This window comes from Anolis carolinensis, chromosome 2, assembly GCF_035594765.1.
Source record: "Anolis carolinensis isolate JA03-04 chromosome 2, rAnoCar3.1.pri, whole genome shotgun sequence".
Lineage (NCBI taxonomy): Eukaryota > Metazoa > Chordata > Lepidosauria > Squamata > Dactyloidae > Anolis > Anolis carolinensis.
In genome coordinates, this window is record NC_085842.1 from 279768052 (window position 1) to 279787306 (window position 19255).

The window sequence follows — 19255 nt, forward strand, 5'->3', positions numbered from 1 at the left end:
GAAGTTCTTCCTGTTGTTCAGGTGGAATCTCCTTTTATGTAGTTTGAAGCCATTGTTCCGCGTCCTAGTCTCCAGGGCAGCAGAAAACAAGCTTGCTCCCTCTTCCCTATGACTTCCCCTCACATATTTGTATATGGCTATCATGTCTCCTCTCAGCCTTCTCTTCTGCAGGCGAAACATACCCAGCTCTTTAAGCCGCTCCTCATAGGGTTTGTTCTCCAGACCCTTGATCATTTTAGTCACCCTCCTCTGGACGCTTTCCAGCTTGTCAACATCTCCCTTCAACTGTGGTGCCCAGAATTAGACACAGTATTCCAGGTGTTGTCTGACCAAGGCAGAATAGCATGACTTCCCTGGGTCTCGATGCTATACCCCTATTTATGCAGGCCAGAATCCCACTGGCTTTTTTGCCACTGCATCACATTGTAGGCTCATATTTAACTTGTTGTCCATGAGGACTCCAAGATCTTTTTCACACGTACTCCTGCCGAGCCAGGCATCATCCCCCATTCTGTATCTTTGCATTCCATTTTTTCTGCCAAAGTGAAGTATCTTGCATTTGTCCCTGTTGAACTTCATTTTGTTAGTTTCGACCCATCTCTCTAGTCTGTGAAGATCATTTTGAATCCTACTCCTATCTTCTGGAGTGTTAGCTATCCCTCCCAGTTTGGTGTCATCTGCAAACTTGATGAACGTGCCTTCTAACCCTTCATCTAAGTTGTTAGTAAAGATGTTGAAAAGAACCGGGCCCAGGACGGAACCCTGCGGCACTCCACTCTTAATTCCAAGGCATCTTAATTTTCTACTTCAATTGTCTGCAGAAGCCTGTATCTAATATGATATGCAGAGATATTGGAATTGCACTGGACTCATCTACGCTGGTCCCTGCTTGGTTGGAAACTGGTTCAGCAGAAACTGGTGTTTCTGTGTGGATGATTGGATTGCCATTTCTGGAACAGGTTCAAGACCAGGACAGTGAGTAATTAACCATGGAAGGTAGCCTCAAACCAGTTCCTAAAATATCTGTGGCATATTTTTACTTTCCAGGCAAGATACGGATATACATTCTAGAGGTGCAAAAAGGAAGCAGAGAGTGACAGTTGGAGGTTGTCAATTCCCTATCCTAGGGATTCAATTGGCCACCTGCTGGCCAGCCATGCCCTTGAGCATTTTTCATCAGTCTTCCCGCCATTCCAAATTTTACAATGCATATCAGCATGATGGGTGTCTATAATGTGCTTCTCATTCTGTGGAGACAATTTTGCCATCTGATGTGGTTTACATTGTGCTTGTGCTACAGTGCATTCAGGAGCTTATTTCAGGCTTTCCTCCAACTTTCTGGGTGCTTTAAACTCCTTAACTCACACTACAGTGCACTTTGGCAGCATGTTTATATAGCTGCTGCAGTTTGAAGTTAGGCCATTTGTCTAGTTTGAATGATCATGATTTAGGCTCCTGATTTATCTCAAAGAAAATAATCATCACTTTCTAGGTTCTCCCAAAATTGGAAATTAAGTGAGATTTACTTTCTGGACACAAAGAGTCTATATACACAATCAAATGGTTTAAGGCATGATTATCCAGACAAATTCTTTGCATATAGCTAGCTGGTCTGAAATTATGTGAATTATAGGTAATAACAATCTAGGGCACTGACATTTTTTAGTTTGCTCTCACCTTGGTAGCATTGAAATGAAAGATTCCCCTGGGGTCACCATTCTCTTCAATCGTTATCACAGCTATTTCTAAGCCAAGTCTTTTCACACATGGCTGCCCTCCAGTAAGAGAAGAGTCCAGCAAATCTACACTGGTAATATTAATTACAAATTTTTCTTGTAATTCTGGAATATTATCCTGTAGGAGAAAAGGTGTTTTTCAATGGCCTTATAAAATTAAATCTTAATTGTGTAAGCCCATAAGAAGAAATTCAAGTTCTGACTAAATGGCTATCAACTAAAATAATGCAAGATTAGAATGCATTAATTAACAAAGACATTTTATTAAATAGAGAATGCATGTCAATGTTTTCTAAAATAATAAAGAAAATCAATATCCTGTCAAGACCTTATACTCATATGTACTTTGATGTATGAGATACTTATTTTTTCCAGTTAAGGTAGGATTGCTTAAACAGCAAATGGATGATCAAATATATTAATGGAATTATGATTTCCAAACTGGACCTTCTAAAAGCTAATTATGAATAAATCTGCAATACAAAGTTATCTTTATAAAAAAAATAAATTTCCATCTCAAAGTGAATGTTTCTAAATTGAAAGACCTGTTAACAAATCTGTTAATGAAGAGCTGTCCCAAAGGTTGTGAAAAAATGTTCTTGAGAAGAATCTTGTGCAAACCCAAGTAAGAGCTAATATGGTATATTTTGCATTCTTAAAAAGACTCCTATCTTAGACTTTGGTTTGTTATTACCATTAATAAAACAAAATATAGACAGAGAAGTCTATTGATATTTGAGATGGACTGGGAATTCATCATTTTTCCAACTTAAGTCAAATTTGGAGTTCCTGATCCCTTGAGAAACTTGTGCAGGAAGAAATATGGCCTGTTCTTATACTTGCAGAAAATTTTTTCCCCTGGCACACACAAACTGCAAAAGAGTTTGAGAAAATGGGCTTATCTACACTGGGCAAAAAAAAAAAAAAAGCTGCAGTGGTCCAGAAGTTACCAAGGACTTTTGGTCCTTAAGGCAGGGTAAATTGGGATGAACTGATTTAGCCCTTCACTTTAAAAAGTCAGGAAATGCTCTAGAGTTTCAGCAAAAAAAAAACAAAAAAACTCCAGACGATCTCTGCATTTTGGGCAAAGTGGGGACAGCATGACTAGCTCCAAAGGGGAACAAGGAAAAGGACCCATGTCACCAGCACTGCTGCTGGATGATCTCAGGACTTCAGGAAAGCTCCTAACCATTGTGGGTTCCCATCTGAAGTCAACAGAAGACCCTGTGCAGCCAGGAAGAAGAAGCAGGGATTTCAGTTCCCCTTTGCCTGTTCATGTAGAAACCTCTGCTGATGTCAGCATAGGGTACCCATGATGGTCAGGAGCTCTCCCAGAAAATATTACATGCAGAAGACATTATGGACAGAAATTTGGGGATTATATAAAGAATATTCTGGTATCATTTTAAATGATAATGTGCAGTGTCATTTTTACATGATAATCAATTGTAACCGGAAAAACTCATTTGTTACATCTATAAAACATTCTGTTTCTAGGAACCTAAATGCATTTTTTCAAATACTCACCGACAAAATGAATACAGTTACAGAAGCTATTGTTATGTTCTCTGCCATGACAACTGTCTTGTTTTCCAGTCTATAATCCTCATTTTCCATGGCTTGATTAACATAGGGAAGTGAAAAAATAGGCTGGGGTACCAACTGCACTCGGATATCTCCAACAAATCCTTGCTCTCTAAGAATATGTAAAGTAACAACAGTTGACTTATCTGAAAAGATTGAATAACAAATTTGTAAAATATTACACATATGTCTAATATAATTCTAATATAATTTCTGAAACAATAAATTTTGTTTCTGTTACTTCAGAAAACTATATTTTCCAGGCTTAATGAAAGCAGAAATCATGATGGCAAAACAGAGACTATTCAAAAAATGTAGATTATATCAGATATAAGTTCTTATAAAGTTCATTAGAAACATCTTTTATTTGAGTTCAAATAGCAACATGTGCTCCATACTTTTCAACAAAGGTGAAAATATATTTTTACTTTTACTTTACTGCACATTTTCATTAATTTCTCTATCATTTTCAATCTTACAATAATTATTTCATTTTCTCAATTGCTAGAAACATATTCAGATGTAAAGATTCATATGGCAATACTTGAAATTTGCTTTGTTCTCTTCTATTTCCTAAAATCCTGAAGCTCCTTGAAGTCTGGCATTACTAACTAACTAAGCTGAAATAACAGTGATGACTCATATTTTTTCTAATAAATTTAAGTTGCTCCAAGACCAAAAAAATTTGATCCAGCCAGACATAACTGAATGAATGCCCTGGACAAAATATTTAAGAAATCTGCCCAAATAATGAAACAATAAAGTCAATATTGTTTCACGTGATCTCATGTGAATGTTGGACCAGGATAACACTCTTATTCCTTTTCTGTCTCATTTATTGAAATCTACATGTTTCATTTTCCTTTTAAAGACATTCTGAAAATAACTTAAATTAAGGTCATATAACTATATCTACAGTCTGAATTATTGACTGCCATCTCTGTTGGTAGGAATCAGTTAGTGTAATCACATAGATGATAATGTGCAATAGGCACAGAAAAGGGATGCAATATGCACCCACCTAGAGGTATAGCTCAATTGACCAGAGACCTTAAATAAGTGGAACAGCTCTAGAGCAGTGGTTCTCAACCTGCGGGTCCCAGGGTGTTGTAGCCTACAACTCCCAGAAATCCCAGTCAGCTTACCAGCTATTAGGAATTCTGAGAGTTGAAGATCAAAATACCTGGGGACCCACAGGTTGAGAACCACTGTGCTAGAGTGAAGGATGGCAATAAGTTTTGGAACTATAACACATTCTATACCCAGATACAGACATCAGAGTATAAGATGTTTGGATGAGACTATTTAAAACATACATTTCAAAAATACAGATATCATTGAATTCTTTTATTAAAAAATGTAAGCTAAAACAGCTATCGAAAATATGACATCCACCCACCCTGAAAGAACAAACAATTTACTCACCTTCGGGTTCTGATACATTTATAAAGTAAGAATTTGTGTGCCATCCTATTATGCCATAAGGAGAGTCATTAGGCAAAACAGTAAGTACAGCTTTTGCTCTCTTTGAGTCAAGAGTTGCTCCTTTTTGGGTATCCTGAATGCCCATAGTGCTGACATGAGTAAGCATTACAATAACTGTCTCTGCAACCTCAGCAATGACATCTGCAAGGACTGTCAATGTGATCGTGGATAAAGCTTGACCATCCGAAAAAGTAATCTAAACATTTAAGGACGAAGTACATAATAAAACAGACTGACATGGTATATGGAAAGCATGCCATTTTTTTAAATTTCCCTTTATCAGTGTTTTAACAAATAAGGTATGGGCTAGAGCAGGATAGAGGAGACAGAAAAATCCCACTTAAAAATAGAATCCCACTTCTTACTTTGATCCTAGTCTATACTGATGAGGCTAAATCCAGTAAGCAAACAAAACACCTACTTATTTACTCTAATCTCATGTTCACATTTTTGTGGCTAAATGACCTTGCCAAAATTGGGATGCTCATAGATTCGCATCATACAGTAATAATAGCGCTGAGCTAAAGCAACAGCAGAAGGTGCTTCAGGAGCTGCACCTGGAGTTCCTCTTTGAGGGACCTCATCTCTAATTTAATTGCCTTGGCTCAATGCTATGCAATCCTGAGATTTGTAGTTTGGTTAGGGATCAGAATTCTTTGGCAGAGGAGACTCAAGACCTTGTAAAATTACAACCCCCAGGATTCCATAGCATCGAACCAAGGCAATTAAAATGTATTCATTCTACAGCCCAAGGTTTTCTTTTCTATCACTGAAAGCTTTGCTGTTTTAACACTTTTGTTTTTAAAGAAGGAATTCTAAGCAGGCAGCAGCTGCGATGGCAAAATTATAAAAATTGCAATTTTTGGCACTGTGCATTATATTCGGCAGCAAATAGGGGTTTTTTTTGGTTTCAGAGTTTTCAAAACTGAGGTGTGGATTAGGTTCAATGGTGCATTAAACTCAAGTAAATATGAGTAACCAAAAATTAGAACTTCATATGTTTTATGCAACTTATGTTAGTTTGCCAAAATACATACCACTCCTGAAGTTGGAAATATATCATTAATGCTCCCACTGGTCTCCCACTGTACTGTAACACGTCCATAGGTACTTATTAAGCGTTCAATACTCAGAGTGATGAAAGTGTCCTGTTCTAATTCTTCTACTTGTTTGAATAAAGAACTCTAAAAAAGTGAAAAATTAAGCAGAAAAATATGTACATAACTTTACATGTAAGGGATGTATTTAAAAAGTATAAAATACAAAGTTTTACTTTAGATGAAAAAAGCTGGTTCCTCATTATTTTTTAAATAAATAAATAATCAACTTTAATACACAAAATAACCTGATGTTTACAAATATTCTCGCACCTTTCATGAAACCATGATAGTGTAGCAGCTAGATTACTGAACTTGGATCTCGACTTGAATTCTTATTTAGCAGTTCAGCTTATCTCTGTCATTGATTCTCTCATCAACTTGTCATCAATTTTTGGAAGTTAAAAAGCAAGAAGGAACTATACTTCATCTATACTACTCAGTGATCTTTGGAGAGGATGTAATATAAATGGCATAAATGCAATATCAAATGATGGCTTTCATGATAAAGCTTCAGGTTATACCACAAGTTCCAGTGTAAGACAAATTGATTGCTGTATTAAATAAATTCAGTACTGGAACTTAAAGGTATAGTAACAGTGGTGAGACATATAGTTTAATATTGTTAGTCAGGCATGATTTTATGGAACTTATAGACTCAGGGAAAGAGTCATGTGACATTATCAAATGTTGCTAGATTGTAACTCCCAGCATTCACCTGTATTAACTGTGATAACAAAGGCTCCCTAAGACAACATTACTTTAGACTTATTCTACACATGTATACTATTTTCTATATATACTATACTATATTTTATATTTACTTACTCTTACTATACTATACATTTAATGGTTCACATGTACTTATAATAACCCTCTGCAAACATATTATAACATAGTATTACCTGAGCAAAGCCAACAACTCCATGAGCATCATCATTAGATGATATAACTATAGTAACATAACCATTTGGACCAATTTCTGCTCCACCTTTTGGATTTTTCAACCATACTTTAAATGATTCTTCTTCCTCTGGAACTGTGTCATCAAAGATATTGACTGCTATCACAACTTCTTTATCTCCTGGTTCAAATATCAGTTCACCTGAACTAGCATAAAAATACAAAGGAGCAGCATAATTATAATTAAAGGTTGCTTTTTCCAGAACAAATGTAGCAAATTAAGACCCTGCGTTGGAAGATGCATCTCCAGCATATAGGTATTATATTACTCATGGTCCAACACCACTCAAACAGAGTAGTCGGTCCCTTCATTTAATCCAGTACTATATCACAAAAAGTTTTAGAAAGTGAGATAGGTGAACCTAGAGTCCATTTAAAAAATAGTTGGAGCAGATTACTTAGCCCTTTTATATCTTAATACTTCATTTGTTTTCTTTCACAGTTTGTTCCCTTTATCTGTTCCTTTGTAAACTTCATCACTACTCTACAAATAGTTTCCTCACTTATTAATCTCTGAATTCTGACTATTACGTTTTCACTAGAAAGTCAAACCACAGCTGATATTTTGACAGAGTGAGTAAAAAAAGGAGTCCGACGATAAAGTCTACAAAGAGACTTTAGAAATTATAATCAATTAAAATATTATTTTTTCTCTAGTCAATGGATAAAATCAGAACCTACCTAGGTATGAAATCAGATTGATTTGATACTGCAGTCAACTCATATACATAAGAATATAGATCTCCAGTCAGAACAATTAGACTTTTATTGGAATTTAGAGATTTTACATTGACAGCAGTTATATGATTGGCAGGAGGGGCTTCCAGGAGTAGAGAGAACTGGTTCACTTCTGAGTTCCAGTAATAGATTGCTGATTTATGCTTGCTAGCAAACAGGATGTGTACTGCATTAAGAAACACAAAATCAGGAAAATGTAAGTGAAATAAATGTATGAAGTTTGGGCTGAAAGAAAAGAACAGGTCAACATTTGCTTACTATTTATTTTTATTTTTTATTTTATTTTTGTTAAGAATACTCTTCTGATGCCAAGCAGAAGGCTACTTGGCAAGGGGAAGTTTTATCGACACATCATGAAAGGCCAGTCCTCTTAATTCTGTTCTTGCGGCAGCCCATCCTCATTATAATATGAGTGAATGCTGGTCACCTTAGTATTTGCAGTAGAACTGAGTTTTGTTTAGGGTGGTGTCTTTAGGCTGTCACAGGCAGGCATTGAGGGGAGAATATGAATTAGTGTTCACCTTAGTAATCCCCTAATTTGGGCCTCTCTAGGTTCTGAGGATTGGGGGTCTGTGAAAGAGGCTTCTCTTTTAAAGTTCTGAGGTTTGAGGAGAAGTGACCCTGGAATGGCCTTCCAGCAAATGATCAGCCGGAGTGAACAATCTATGAAGAAGGACCACACTCAGGGTCAGGTGTCTTGCCCAAGAAAGGACTGAAGACATGGTCACAGGTTGATACCTGTGACTTGCCCTTGACCTATATCAAGTTACTCCCATACCAACTTCAAAGGTAGCCCAGTAATTAATATTAAATAGTTAGATCAACAAATTGCATTTGTTACATCCATATTTCCATGTGTGGCCTCTTTATTTTATGGTAGGCATTCAATAGTTTGCAGCTCTACTTGTTCTCTCCCTAAATGATTTATCCCTCTTTTCATACCTTTGATTATTTTAAAGAAAGAAATAAGTACATCCAATCATTTTGCTATTTGATATACTAATATCGCTGTTATTTTTGTTTGTTTGTCTGCATCACATTGGCAAGATGTGGCGCTGAACTTAAGGATTTATCATATTATCTCTTAAGCTAGGCTTTCCACATAGGTAATTAAATATTCTTTTTATTAAGAATATCTTTTGAATCTACTGTCCAAAAAATCATGTTTTTGTTTGTATACTGAATTTTTTTTGATAGTTTCATGTTTTCTTTTAGCAGTCAACAAAATCTTGCAAATTATAGTATGACTAGCTGCGCCCGGCCACGCGTTGCTGTGGCGAAGTATGGTGGTATGGGAAATAAAGTATTGAGGAATTGGTGGTAGTTAAGGTAAAGGGTAAAGGTTTTCCCCTGACATTAAGTCCAGTTGTGTTTGACTGCACACTGAAGTGGATTATATGGCAGTGTGGAGTCAAGGCAATCCAGTTCAAAGCCGATAATATAAGATGATAAATGGGTTATATAGCTGTGTGGAAGGGCCTTGAGTCTACACTGCCATATAATCCAGTTCAAATCTGATAATCTGTATTTTATAGTCAGTGTGGATGAGGCCTAAGTGAGGCCTAACTCTGCCTGTCCCCTGGGCTGAGTGGGTTGCTAGGAGGCCAAGTGAGCGGAGCTTAGCTATTTAACTGGCAGCAATTGGATAAAAACAATTATACCTCTCCCTCTAATTAGGAATTTATTTTTCTTTTCTTTTTGTTGTATGAACGTATAGGCAAGGGTGAGGGGTTGTGCTGCCAAGTTTAGTGTTTCTGGGATGTGTAGTTTTGTTGTTTTGTCCTAGGCTGAAATTTCATTACCCTTTTTTATATATAGATGTTTGCCCTTGTGTCTTTTTAATGTTCCTATTGCTGTCTTTTATGGATCATATTGTCTTATAATGTATTATTATAAATTAGTCAATGCTTTTGTCATGTTGTTGCACATTACGCAATAATAAAGACTAGATAAATGACAATTTGTTTCAAGAGGTCTCATTCACCTTTACTCTTCCTTTTTGAGACACATGCACACAATTATGTACATTAATTGTTAGACCATTTTACTACATGTATATGTTTAACATTGTATCCATAGGTGTGTTCTTCACAAATGACAACATGGAATACCTCTGATGGAAAATATTTGGGGTTTAGCAGGTCTAAGAAATTGCTTTTGGTTTCAAGACTTACCTAAACCAGAGAGTGGAAGAAAGGTGTGGATGTCATTTACAGCTCTCACGGAAAGGGACTGAAAATGCCTGAAAGAAGGTTGTCCTGATTCCCATATAAAAACATCGCATGTGCTGTTGAGCTCTGTGGAGAACAGCAACAATATGAATACACATTTTCCATTAAAAGTCTGTGACTCAACTACTTATATATTTGTGTAGAAGTTGGGCCCAAAATTAAGGATTTTGATATGACTCTTGACTCCAAGTCGTGAGTTATCCGAGGTATATACAGTAATATATACATCATGGCTAGTACAACCGCAATTGTGAATACTGAGAAAAAGCACTCAAAATAAAGAAATTAAAACTGTATTTTACCACTTTCGTATATGCATTTTAAAAAGTGAATATGGCATATTAAACATTATAACTACATTTTATCCTTCCAAGGTGGTGCTTATTGGTGTTGTTTTTTAAAAGCCATATATACATTTTCATTATAAGAGTCTCCGAAAATCAACACTCAGTCTTATTTTATATTTCTATTTCCATGGAAACTGTAGACTCTCAGTGTATTTCTGTTAAGCAGATGCTATGTGTAAGAATACCTTTTACAAAAATTAAATAGATATCAGATCCAGATATCAAGGCTTTTACTTGTGTTACTCCATTAGTTGGCAGTTCATGTAGCTTCATAAATTTGTTCTCTGACCACTGGAATAGAAGAGGAGATTGTGTGGTGTCTGGTGGTACTATTACTAGGTATGTAGAGCCTCCCCTGGAGAAAACATCCACACTAAGAACTCCATTCACAGAGAGCTGATGATGGAATACAAACATGCCATTATTCCAGATGAAAATCTGTGGAAGAATGAGAAAATTCTACTAATTACTTACAACTATAACAAGTAAGATACAATGCTATATGTCAGTAAGTCCTAAATATGATGCTCTTCTGCGATTTAAAAACCCCCAAAGGCATCTGATTGACAAGCCTTGATAAAGTATTGGCTAAATCCTACACTGTGATCACACAGTATAAATATCTATAGGCACAGTTATGTGTTGACTGTGCTATGTAACTCAAAAGGCAATGCTACACAAGCAAATGCACAATCGAATGTGCAACAGGTTCCAAAATTTAATGCACATCCAGAAGCAAGGTGGCACTCCATGAGTCACTCTTCTGCCCTGACCTTAAAATCAATATGAATGTTGTGCATTAGACAGAAATATCTGACTGTTTTCATGCAAAACTTTATACATGTGTAACACACTAACAGGATTCTGACCATAATAACATATAAACTAAGAGCTCTGGCTCTCTTTTTATAAGAAAGCTAAGATGATAGTATTCTATTTTTTCATTTGGAAATCACACTTTCAGAATCATCCTGCTTTTTCCCAAGATTGTAACTGCTTTTTTAAATTCTAAAATGTTGATTCTTGGAAAATTTCAGTTCATTAATCCCAACAGTCTGAACTATAAACTAGCTCTGTATACACAAGGATCAAGGAAAAAGAAACCCAACCTGGAGAGATTTAGATTCAGAGACACAACTAGCAATAATCAAGTAATGACTAAGGTCCAAACTGAAATGCTTTATATCAGTGCTGCATGGTACAGTGATGGACTGTATCTGTAAGAAAATAAACAATTTTAATGACATAATTTAAGAATTACAGAAATGTATTTCTTTTGTTTAACTAGCTAATATTGTAAAACTAATGTTTGTAAGATGTAATAATACTATATAATTTCATTTTAATATTATTTCCCTTGTAGCCATGACTGCATATGATTTGAAGGTTACAGTTAAGGCCAACCTAAATAGAATCTGTTCTCATAATACTTTTTAAATACTTGAAATCAGATATGCAAGTGTTCCAAATAGCATCAGCATCACAATGTTTTTTGTTTTCACACTGAAGGATTTTCTTTTTTTTTAAAAAAAATAACTGCAATCTTTAGCACATTGAACAAGCATTTGATGGTTAAACCTTTTAAAATTGATAGTTATTTTTAATTTTGGATTCTATATTAATTCTTCCCACCAATTCCTTTATTTAGCATTATAATTAATTTAATATGTTATCTTACTTAAGGAATTCACAGAAATCATAGAGTTGGAAGAGACCACAAGGGCCACCCAATCCAACCCCATGCCATGTGGGAAAATACAATCAAAGTACTCCTGACGGACAGCCATCCAGCTTCTGCTTACTTTTTTTTTTCTTCGTGTCAGGAGCAACCGGAGTTGCTTCTGGAGTGAGAGAATTGGCTGTCTGCAAGGACGTTGCCCAGGGGATGCCCGGATGTTTTAATGTTTTACCATCCTTGTGGGAGGCTTCTCTCATGTCCCCGCATGGAGCTGGAGCTGATAGAGGGAGCTCATCTGCGCTCTCCCCAGGTGGGATTCGAACCTGGCAGCCTTCAGGTCAGCAACCTAACCTTCAAGTCACGAGGCTTTTATCCCCTAGGCCACCGGAGGCTTACTTAAAAACTGGTCATGAGATGCTCTAAAAACTGGGGAGGGGGTGGAGGTTAGAGAAGAGTCTGTGGCAGAGGTCCAGAAAGACTTGGAGGACTCTGTTAAGAATGCAATCTGAGAAATGAATCACAGAGGATGCTGTATGGGAAAGCATGTGTCAAACTACTCATTGCCCACTTTGCCCTCTTAGCACAGCTATTCTCATTCAGGATATATGTCATGGCTTTTGATGAAATAATCTTGCAAGGATAAATATTCCTTGCAATGTGGGAAAGAGATGTCTGCAACACGCCTAAAAGCATATGGTTTGGTTTTAAAAAAAAGAAGGTTATTTTAGATTAGTTTAGTTACCTGTAGTAACTGCAGTCCAGTGGTGAAGGCATACACAATGTTGTCAGAAGATTCAAACTGATTTGTTCCATCTTGCATAATTATTAGGTAGGGGGAGTCATTGATTTGAAATGCAATGCAGTGAAAAGGGTACTCAATACTAAATTCCTAAAAACAGAAAAATAAAACTGACAACTGAAGTTCCTCCACAGAAAACCTATACATAAACAATTGTTTTACAACAAAATGAATGTTTAGCATTATATGAAGTTAGAGAAGTATTATATTAGAGTCAGAGAACAGTATTGTTAACAGCATGAAATATGCTATTAAGTAACTACTATTCTTAGTGCAATCTTTCATGTACCACTAAGAGTGTTTCAGATTACTCTCGGGTATATTTTTTGTTTTATTTGATACACAAGAGTATTTTTCTAGCTGTATTTACCTCAATGGGTACCAAAACACCCTGCCACTGGTATACTGAAGACTTGACAGCTGGATTCCTTCTCAACAATATACCATATAAACGGTCTTCTGCTGTAAAGAAACACCAGCTAGATATTGGATCTTCCACAAAACTTTGTAGAGTGGATAACACACTTAAACCACCTTCTGAAAGAAGAAGAAAATACGCCCAGTTATTATGTAGATTGCCAGAACACAAGGGAAGAAAACCCAACATTGGTGTAGTGGTGACACCTTAATGTAAATACTTGTGATCATAAATGAGTGAATATATTTGCCCAAGAAGAAAGTAAGCAAAATAGTGATAGATGTACAGGCAGTGACACCAGTAAAACAATCCAAAAGCCATTGGGTACATCCAATTTTCTTTGTTTCATTGGACGAATTGTAAGAAGTGACTTAAATATCTATTCAAATTGACTTACTTATCCCAAATGCAGTATCAGACAGTGTTTCCCATTCCACACTCACTGATGTGTCGATCCCATTGCTCCGGGATACATTCAAGTAGACTGTAGTATTGGCTTCTTCAATGATAAGAGAAGTTGTCCTAAAATGTCAAGACCAATAAGGAAATAAAGAAATGAGTATCTGTCATAAGTCTAGGATCAGAAGAGGCTAATAGGCAGGCTGGAAATATGTAACAGAATAAATTACAAAATAAAAACAACGTACCTATTCATAATATCTGTTATCTATATATATAAAAGGGTAATGAAATTTCGGCCTAGGACAAAACAACAAAACTACACATTCCAGAAACACTAAACTTGGCAGCACAACCCCTCATCCATGCCTCTATGTTCATACAACAAAAAGAAAGGAAATATAAAATCCTAATTAGAGGGAGAGGAATAAATGTTTTTATCTAATTGCTGCCAGTTAGAAGGCTAAGCTCTGCCAACTTGGTCTCCTAGCAACCCACTCAGCCCCCAGGGGACAGGCAGAGTTAGGCCTCACTTAGGCCTCTTCCACACTGCCTATAAATACAGATTATCAGATTTGAACTGGATTATATGGCAGTGTAGACTCAAGGCCCTTCCACACAGCTATATAACCCATTTATAATGGACTTAATGTCAGGGGAAAACCTTTACCCTTTACCTTAACTACCACCAATTCCTCAATACTTTCTTTCCCATACCACCATACTTCACCACAGCAACGCGTGGCTGGGCACAGCTAGTTATATATATACAACATTAGATCTCTGAATATGTGGAAAATCTCATTGTTCTTTATTTCTGAATTCTTCTTAGGTCATTTTAAGGAAAACACCAATGGATTACCAATGATATCATTTCGTTAATGCATAGCACTACACTCACAATAATGATACAATTGTGGAAAATCCTGCACACTTACTTGGAAATATGTCACATTAAACTGAATACAAACCATCAGAAAACAATTATATGCTTAGTAAACCTATCAGCTACAACCTATATGGTCCAGCATAGAATAGCACTTCCATGTGCAGAACTTCTCTACAGTTGGCCATTCATCAACTCCCACAACCTCCCATAGAGCCATCACAGTCTCCTTCCTCTTGGCCATTCCACGCCTATTGAAAGTAGTGGGTGATCAGAGAAACATATTGTGCCAAAAATTAGCAATCTTGCACAACAAATATCATGCACACACAAACAAAAAGTCTTTCACAAAACATAGATATATGATTTTGTTGTGCAAGATTTCAGTTTTCCACACAAAATTTCTATTATACAACAGTACTGTTTTTTGCACAAAAACTGCAACCTTGCAAAAAAAACCAAACATAGTTGTTCAGAAACTTTTTTTTTTTTTACTGTGAAACCACATAGTTTTTTGGTGCGGAACCACACAATGCACAGAATAATTTTGCAAAACATTTCAGGATCAGTGAATAATGGTCAAGAGGTGTGCAGATATATTCATTTTCTCTCCAGCAGGGATAAAGCCAAATGATTTGTTCTTTTTTGCAAGAACAAAAAAGACAAACACTAACATCCCTGAAAGTATCCTCTAGTCTAATTCATGTAGAAATTCAACTATCCAACTTACCCGAACCAGGGCCATTGCAGGACAGACAGAGTGCCAGTTAGAGAGGGGGCTGTCATGCAGTAGTATCAGGCTTCGCCTTCCCAGCAGACTTTGTGCTATAGAAGGCACGAATGTGCCAGCCAATCAATTTGAGTGAGGCGATTCAACCTGATTGGCTGTTGGGAGCAACTTGAACAAGAGCAGGTGTTTTCACCCAGATCAGCTCCTGGTGCATGAAAGGAGAAGCTAGCAATGCTCCAAACAAGTCACCTTCTGACAGTTGTCCCACCCTGTAATGCCTGTGTTGTGTGTGGCATGTGTTTGATTCATTATTAGTATGTTGCTATTCGATGCTCACTCTGTTACAACCTTATGGGTGTTTGGCATGGATCCAGAATCCTGGTGTGGTATCTGGAGTTTCTTCCTGAGAGGCCAGGTGCCAGGAGAGGCACATCAAGAGCATCGCGGCAACCCCCAATGAAGTATCTTTGACATTTTGTGACCAACATATTTATATACACTAATATTTATATTTGCATGTGTCTTTATTTTGATATAAATAAATAAAATACAAATCTATGTACAAAAAAACAAAAGATTGTATTTACTGAAAAAGCAGGATGATATACCTATCTGAAACTGGATAGATGCTGAAAAGTCCCAATGGGGCCTGGTTTTGCAGCACTGTGAGAAAAATTTCTGTTCTTGTGCCTAGCCTGGCTCCACCAGTTGGATTAAACAGAGTAACAATGAAATGTTCCTCCATTTCTGGTTCAGCATCTAGTATGGCAGTAATAAGCAATGTCTGTAAGAAAAATTGTATTAACAGAAAAAATATTAAATTAATTAGAAATGAAAATGTAATATTAACACTGCAATCATCTATTCACACTCAGAGATCAGTCCCATTGAACCCACTAGACCTTTCCTCTCAGTAAGAAGGACTGCAGTCTTAAATGATATTGATACATGTAATGATTGCTGATGAATGATTACATTACCTTTCTTTAGTTGTGGGGCTGTTTGATCCTATTGAGTAGGAAGCAAAATTGTTACCAGTAGCATTCCTACTGATTATGTCTCTCAAGTCAAACAGGCAGGCTTTTGCAAAAGAGATGGTAGTTAGTTAGCAACAGTAGTGGAGACTGACACTCATAGATGACCTGTCAGAGTAACGTGTACATAAGAAATAAGCTCTGACTTCTGAATAGGCTTCAAAATTTCAAATGCTTTCTCACAGTAGAAAGAAGATTTTTAAAATTAATAATTAATTATTTCAACAAGTATAACAATACTGTATGACCACCAAATTGCCAAACCATATGATCAAGACAAAACAATAATAAAAAACAATAGAAGGAATACACTAAAGCAGCGGTTCTCAAACTGTGCTCCGTGGAGCTCGAAGCACAGTCAGGGGCTCCACAGGGGCCCTATAGATCCCCTCGCTCCCCCTTACCAGCATGGCCCATGGGGCCTTGTGCATTTTAAGTATTGTATTGTTCTTTCTTTCTTTCTTTCTTTCTTTCTTTCTTTCTTTCTTTCTTTCTTTCTTTCTTTCGCAATACAAACAAGATCTCTGCAGTGTGTATAGAAATTTGTTCATTTTTCCCCCAGTTAGTTCATACAAACATTCTCCACTCATCTGCCACTGCATCAGCCCATTTTTCAATTTTAAAATGTAATAAGGCCCCACAAGTTCTTTGGGCTCCACGAAAAACTTTTCCTTCAAAAAGGTCTTTGTGGCTTTAAAAGTATGAGAACCACTGCACTAAAGAATTGTATAAAACATATGGAAATAGTAGTGAATTCCTGCTTAGAGATTTCTATTTGATGAGCAACCCAGAATTTTAGAAAGTAAAATGGAAGCTGCTCGTAAAGCACCTGGGAAAAATAAATCCCCAGGAACAGATGGCATACTAAAAGAGTTGCTTTAAGGAATTTAGATGGGAATTTATCCAAATTCCTACAAAAATCTGTCAGAAACTGATAGCAATTACAATGGCAACAATAACTGCTGAAGTTTTACAGCTTCATTTAAAAATTAATTGGACACAGAATCTTTTAATTGACAGGTTAGATATTCTTTGTCACAATGTAATTATCCATATGGAATAATGTCAGACTCCTGGCACTATGGGGGTGTATTTATGAACTTTATTGTTTTTTAAAGGAAGTAAATGAGCATCACCTTAATTTTATTTTATTATTAAGAATAACATATTTGTATATCCTAATATCATATAGTGTTCCTATGATGGTAGGGTGCAAAAGTGATTTAAACTTTGTTTAATACACAGACTTTACAGCTTCTCCCAAAGATCAATGCAAGCACCCTTTAAAATGCTGTCAGTTCCTAGAGTGTTCAAGCACCATTGTTTTGCAGACATGTGTTTTAATAACAGTAATAATCCAGAATGACACTGTTATTTCTGGAAATGGTTCTATTGGCCTTGTACAGAAGTCAGACAAAGACAAGAAATCATACAAATGTTAGAACTTCTTACTGCATTATATCATGGAAGCAATAGCATTATTTCCATGGGATGTGGTTGTTGCCAACAAAATAAGGTCATTACATAGAATGTATTGCCTCCAAACTTTAAAAATTAAACAGTAAAATTAGATGATAGAACTCTGACCATAGCATTTCAGACAGTGAGGTTATGTACATAATTTTGGAATGTCTATCATGTTCTAAAAAATCAGCTGGTGCATCAGAGATTTACAACACTATGCACCTCTGTGATGTGCTAATAACATAGCAAAAATATGTAAACCATAACAACTGATGCTCACTCAAAAATAAGTTGCATTGTATTTAAAAGTGCCAGCTATGTCTAGAATTCTAGCATTTGTAGTTTAGAGTTTTTTCTGCATTCTGGGACATCACTGCACTATAGACTAAAGCTGTACAAACCAGAATTTTTCCCAATCTGATGCCTATGTCTGTTTCACATACCAATAGGCTCTTAAACCAAGCATTTCTTTTTGTTCATTTTTAATACTCTTTATTAAGTTAGGTTGCACTACTATACATGTCCACTCAGAAATGCAATTTATTTCAGGAGAGTCTGCTTAAACAATGAGATATGTATTTCATTTTATAATGAATTTCATTTTATAAAAACTACCAGCATATTACCTTGAATCTGACTCCCTCTTCTAAAACAATATAGCCTTGTGATGGTATCAAATCTACAGATGCTTCAGAAGAATTTATTTCTCGAACAAGATATTGGACAGTCACAGTGCCAAATATTCCTTGAGGGGGTTCCCTGACAACGGTCAGCACCGCAATACTTTCCGTCAAATGTAGTGCTGTCTGCTCTCTTAGAAAGAAATGTTCACTGTTGTTGAAAGATAAAACTCCATGGCCATCATCATTTGCAAGGATAGTAATTGTAGCTTTGGATAGAAAATGAATGTAATGATTACTATACAACTAGGATAATCTTATCTATATATGATATATGCACCAGGAATGGTCAGATTATCTCATCTAATTCAAAATTATTAACACTTCTTATAAACTTCATATTTATAAATGTTCTATTTTGAACAAGATAAACAATTAAGTTTCACACAAGTCTATTCTGACATACGTTCCACTGAATTCAATGGGATTCATAACACATGACAAGCAACATAGAGCTAACTTTTGCTCTTTTTCCTCATAGGCCTCCATGCTTCTCCAAAATTGTGTCCAAGGATTTTCTAGCTCTCCATAGATGTGAGGGAGATGTAAGGAGAAGGGATATTCATTAGTAGAGCCACTGTATTAAAGTTTCTCTTTAAAATCTGTTTCTGAGTAGGGATCGGAGCAAGAGAATAAACTTTAAACTCAATTTGTGTATTTTTAGCCCAAAATAAAGCATTTAATTTAATTAAGCAGTGAAAAATATTAATTCCACATACATTGCTACAATGGCCATCACAAAACTGGTCAGAATCACAGACAGTGCAGCAATGCTAACTATACTTTTATGAAATCAAATAAAAATAATTTCTAGAGGTGTCAAAAATGTCTCAAAATCAAGAGATAAGTCACCAAGCTAACATTTCTATTGTATCCGACAGATTCTGCAACTGCGTCTTGAAACAAATACTGTAATGAGAAATGGCCAATGTCCAGTCTATTCTTTTACTTGCAATTTCATGACCTTGAAGAAAAATATATAATTA

General features: G+C 36.1%; 1 protein-coding gene across 5 annotated transcripts in view; it reads right to left on the bottom strand.

The window, feature by feature from the left end:
* Positions 1–19255, bottom strand: part of adgrv1 (adhesion G protein-coupled receptor V1) — a 328646-nt gene that overhangs the window by 207000 nt on the left and 102391 nt on the right. For all 5 annotated transcript variants that reach the window (XR_010003540.1, XR_010003541.1, XM_008103035.3 and 2 more), the window contains exons 43-56: positions 18216–18478; positions 15700–15875; positions 13474–13598; positions 13029–13195; positions 12602–12748; positions 11291–11398; positions 10367–10619; positions 9778–9900; positions 7547–7769; positions 6808–7012; positions 5843–5989; positions 4746–5001; positions 3264–3466; positions 1678–1854 (exon numbers count right to left, since the gene is read on the bottom strand). Coding sequence is in view for 3 of the 5 variants with exons in the window: in XM_008103035.3 (XP_008101242.2) it covers positions 1678–1854; positions 3264–3466; positions 4746–5001; positions 5843–5989; positions 6808–7012; positions 7547–7769; positions 9778–9900; positions 10367–10619; positions 11291–11398; positions 12602–12748; positions 13029–13195; positions 13474–13598; positions 15700–15875; positions 18216–18478 (2573 nt within the window). In the remaining 2 variants the exon portion in view is untranslated. The remainder of the gene's footprint in view (positions 1–1677; positions 1855–3263; positions 3467–4745; positions 5002–5842; positions 5990–6807; positions 7013–7546; positions 7770–9777; positions 9901–10366; positions 10620–11290; positions 11399–12601; positions 12749–13028; positions 13196–13473; positions 13599–15699; positions 15876–18215; positions 18479–19255) is intronic.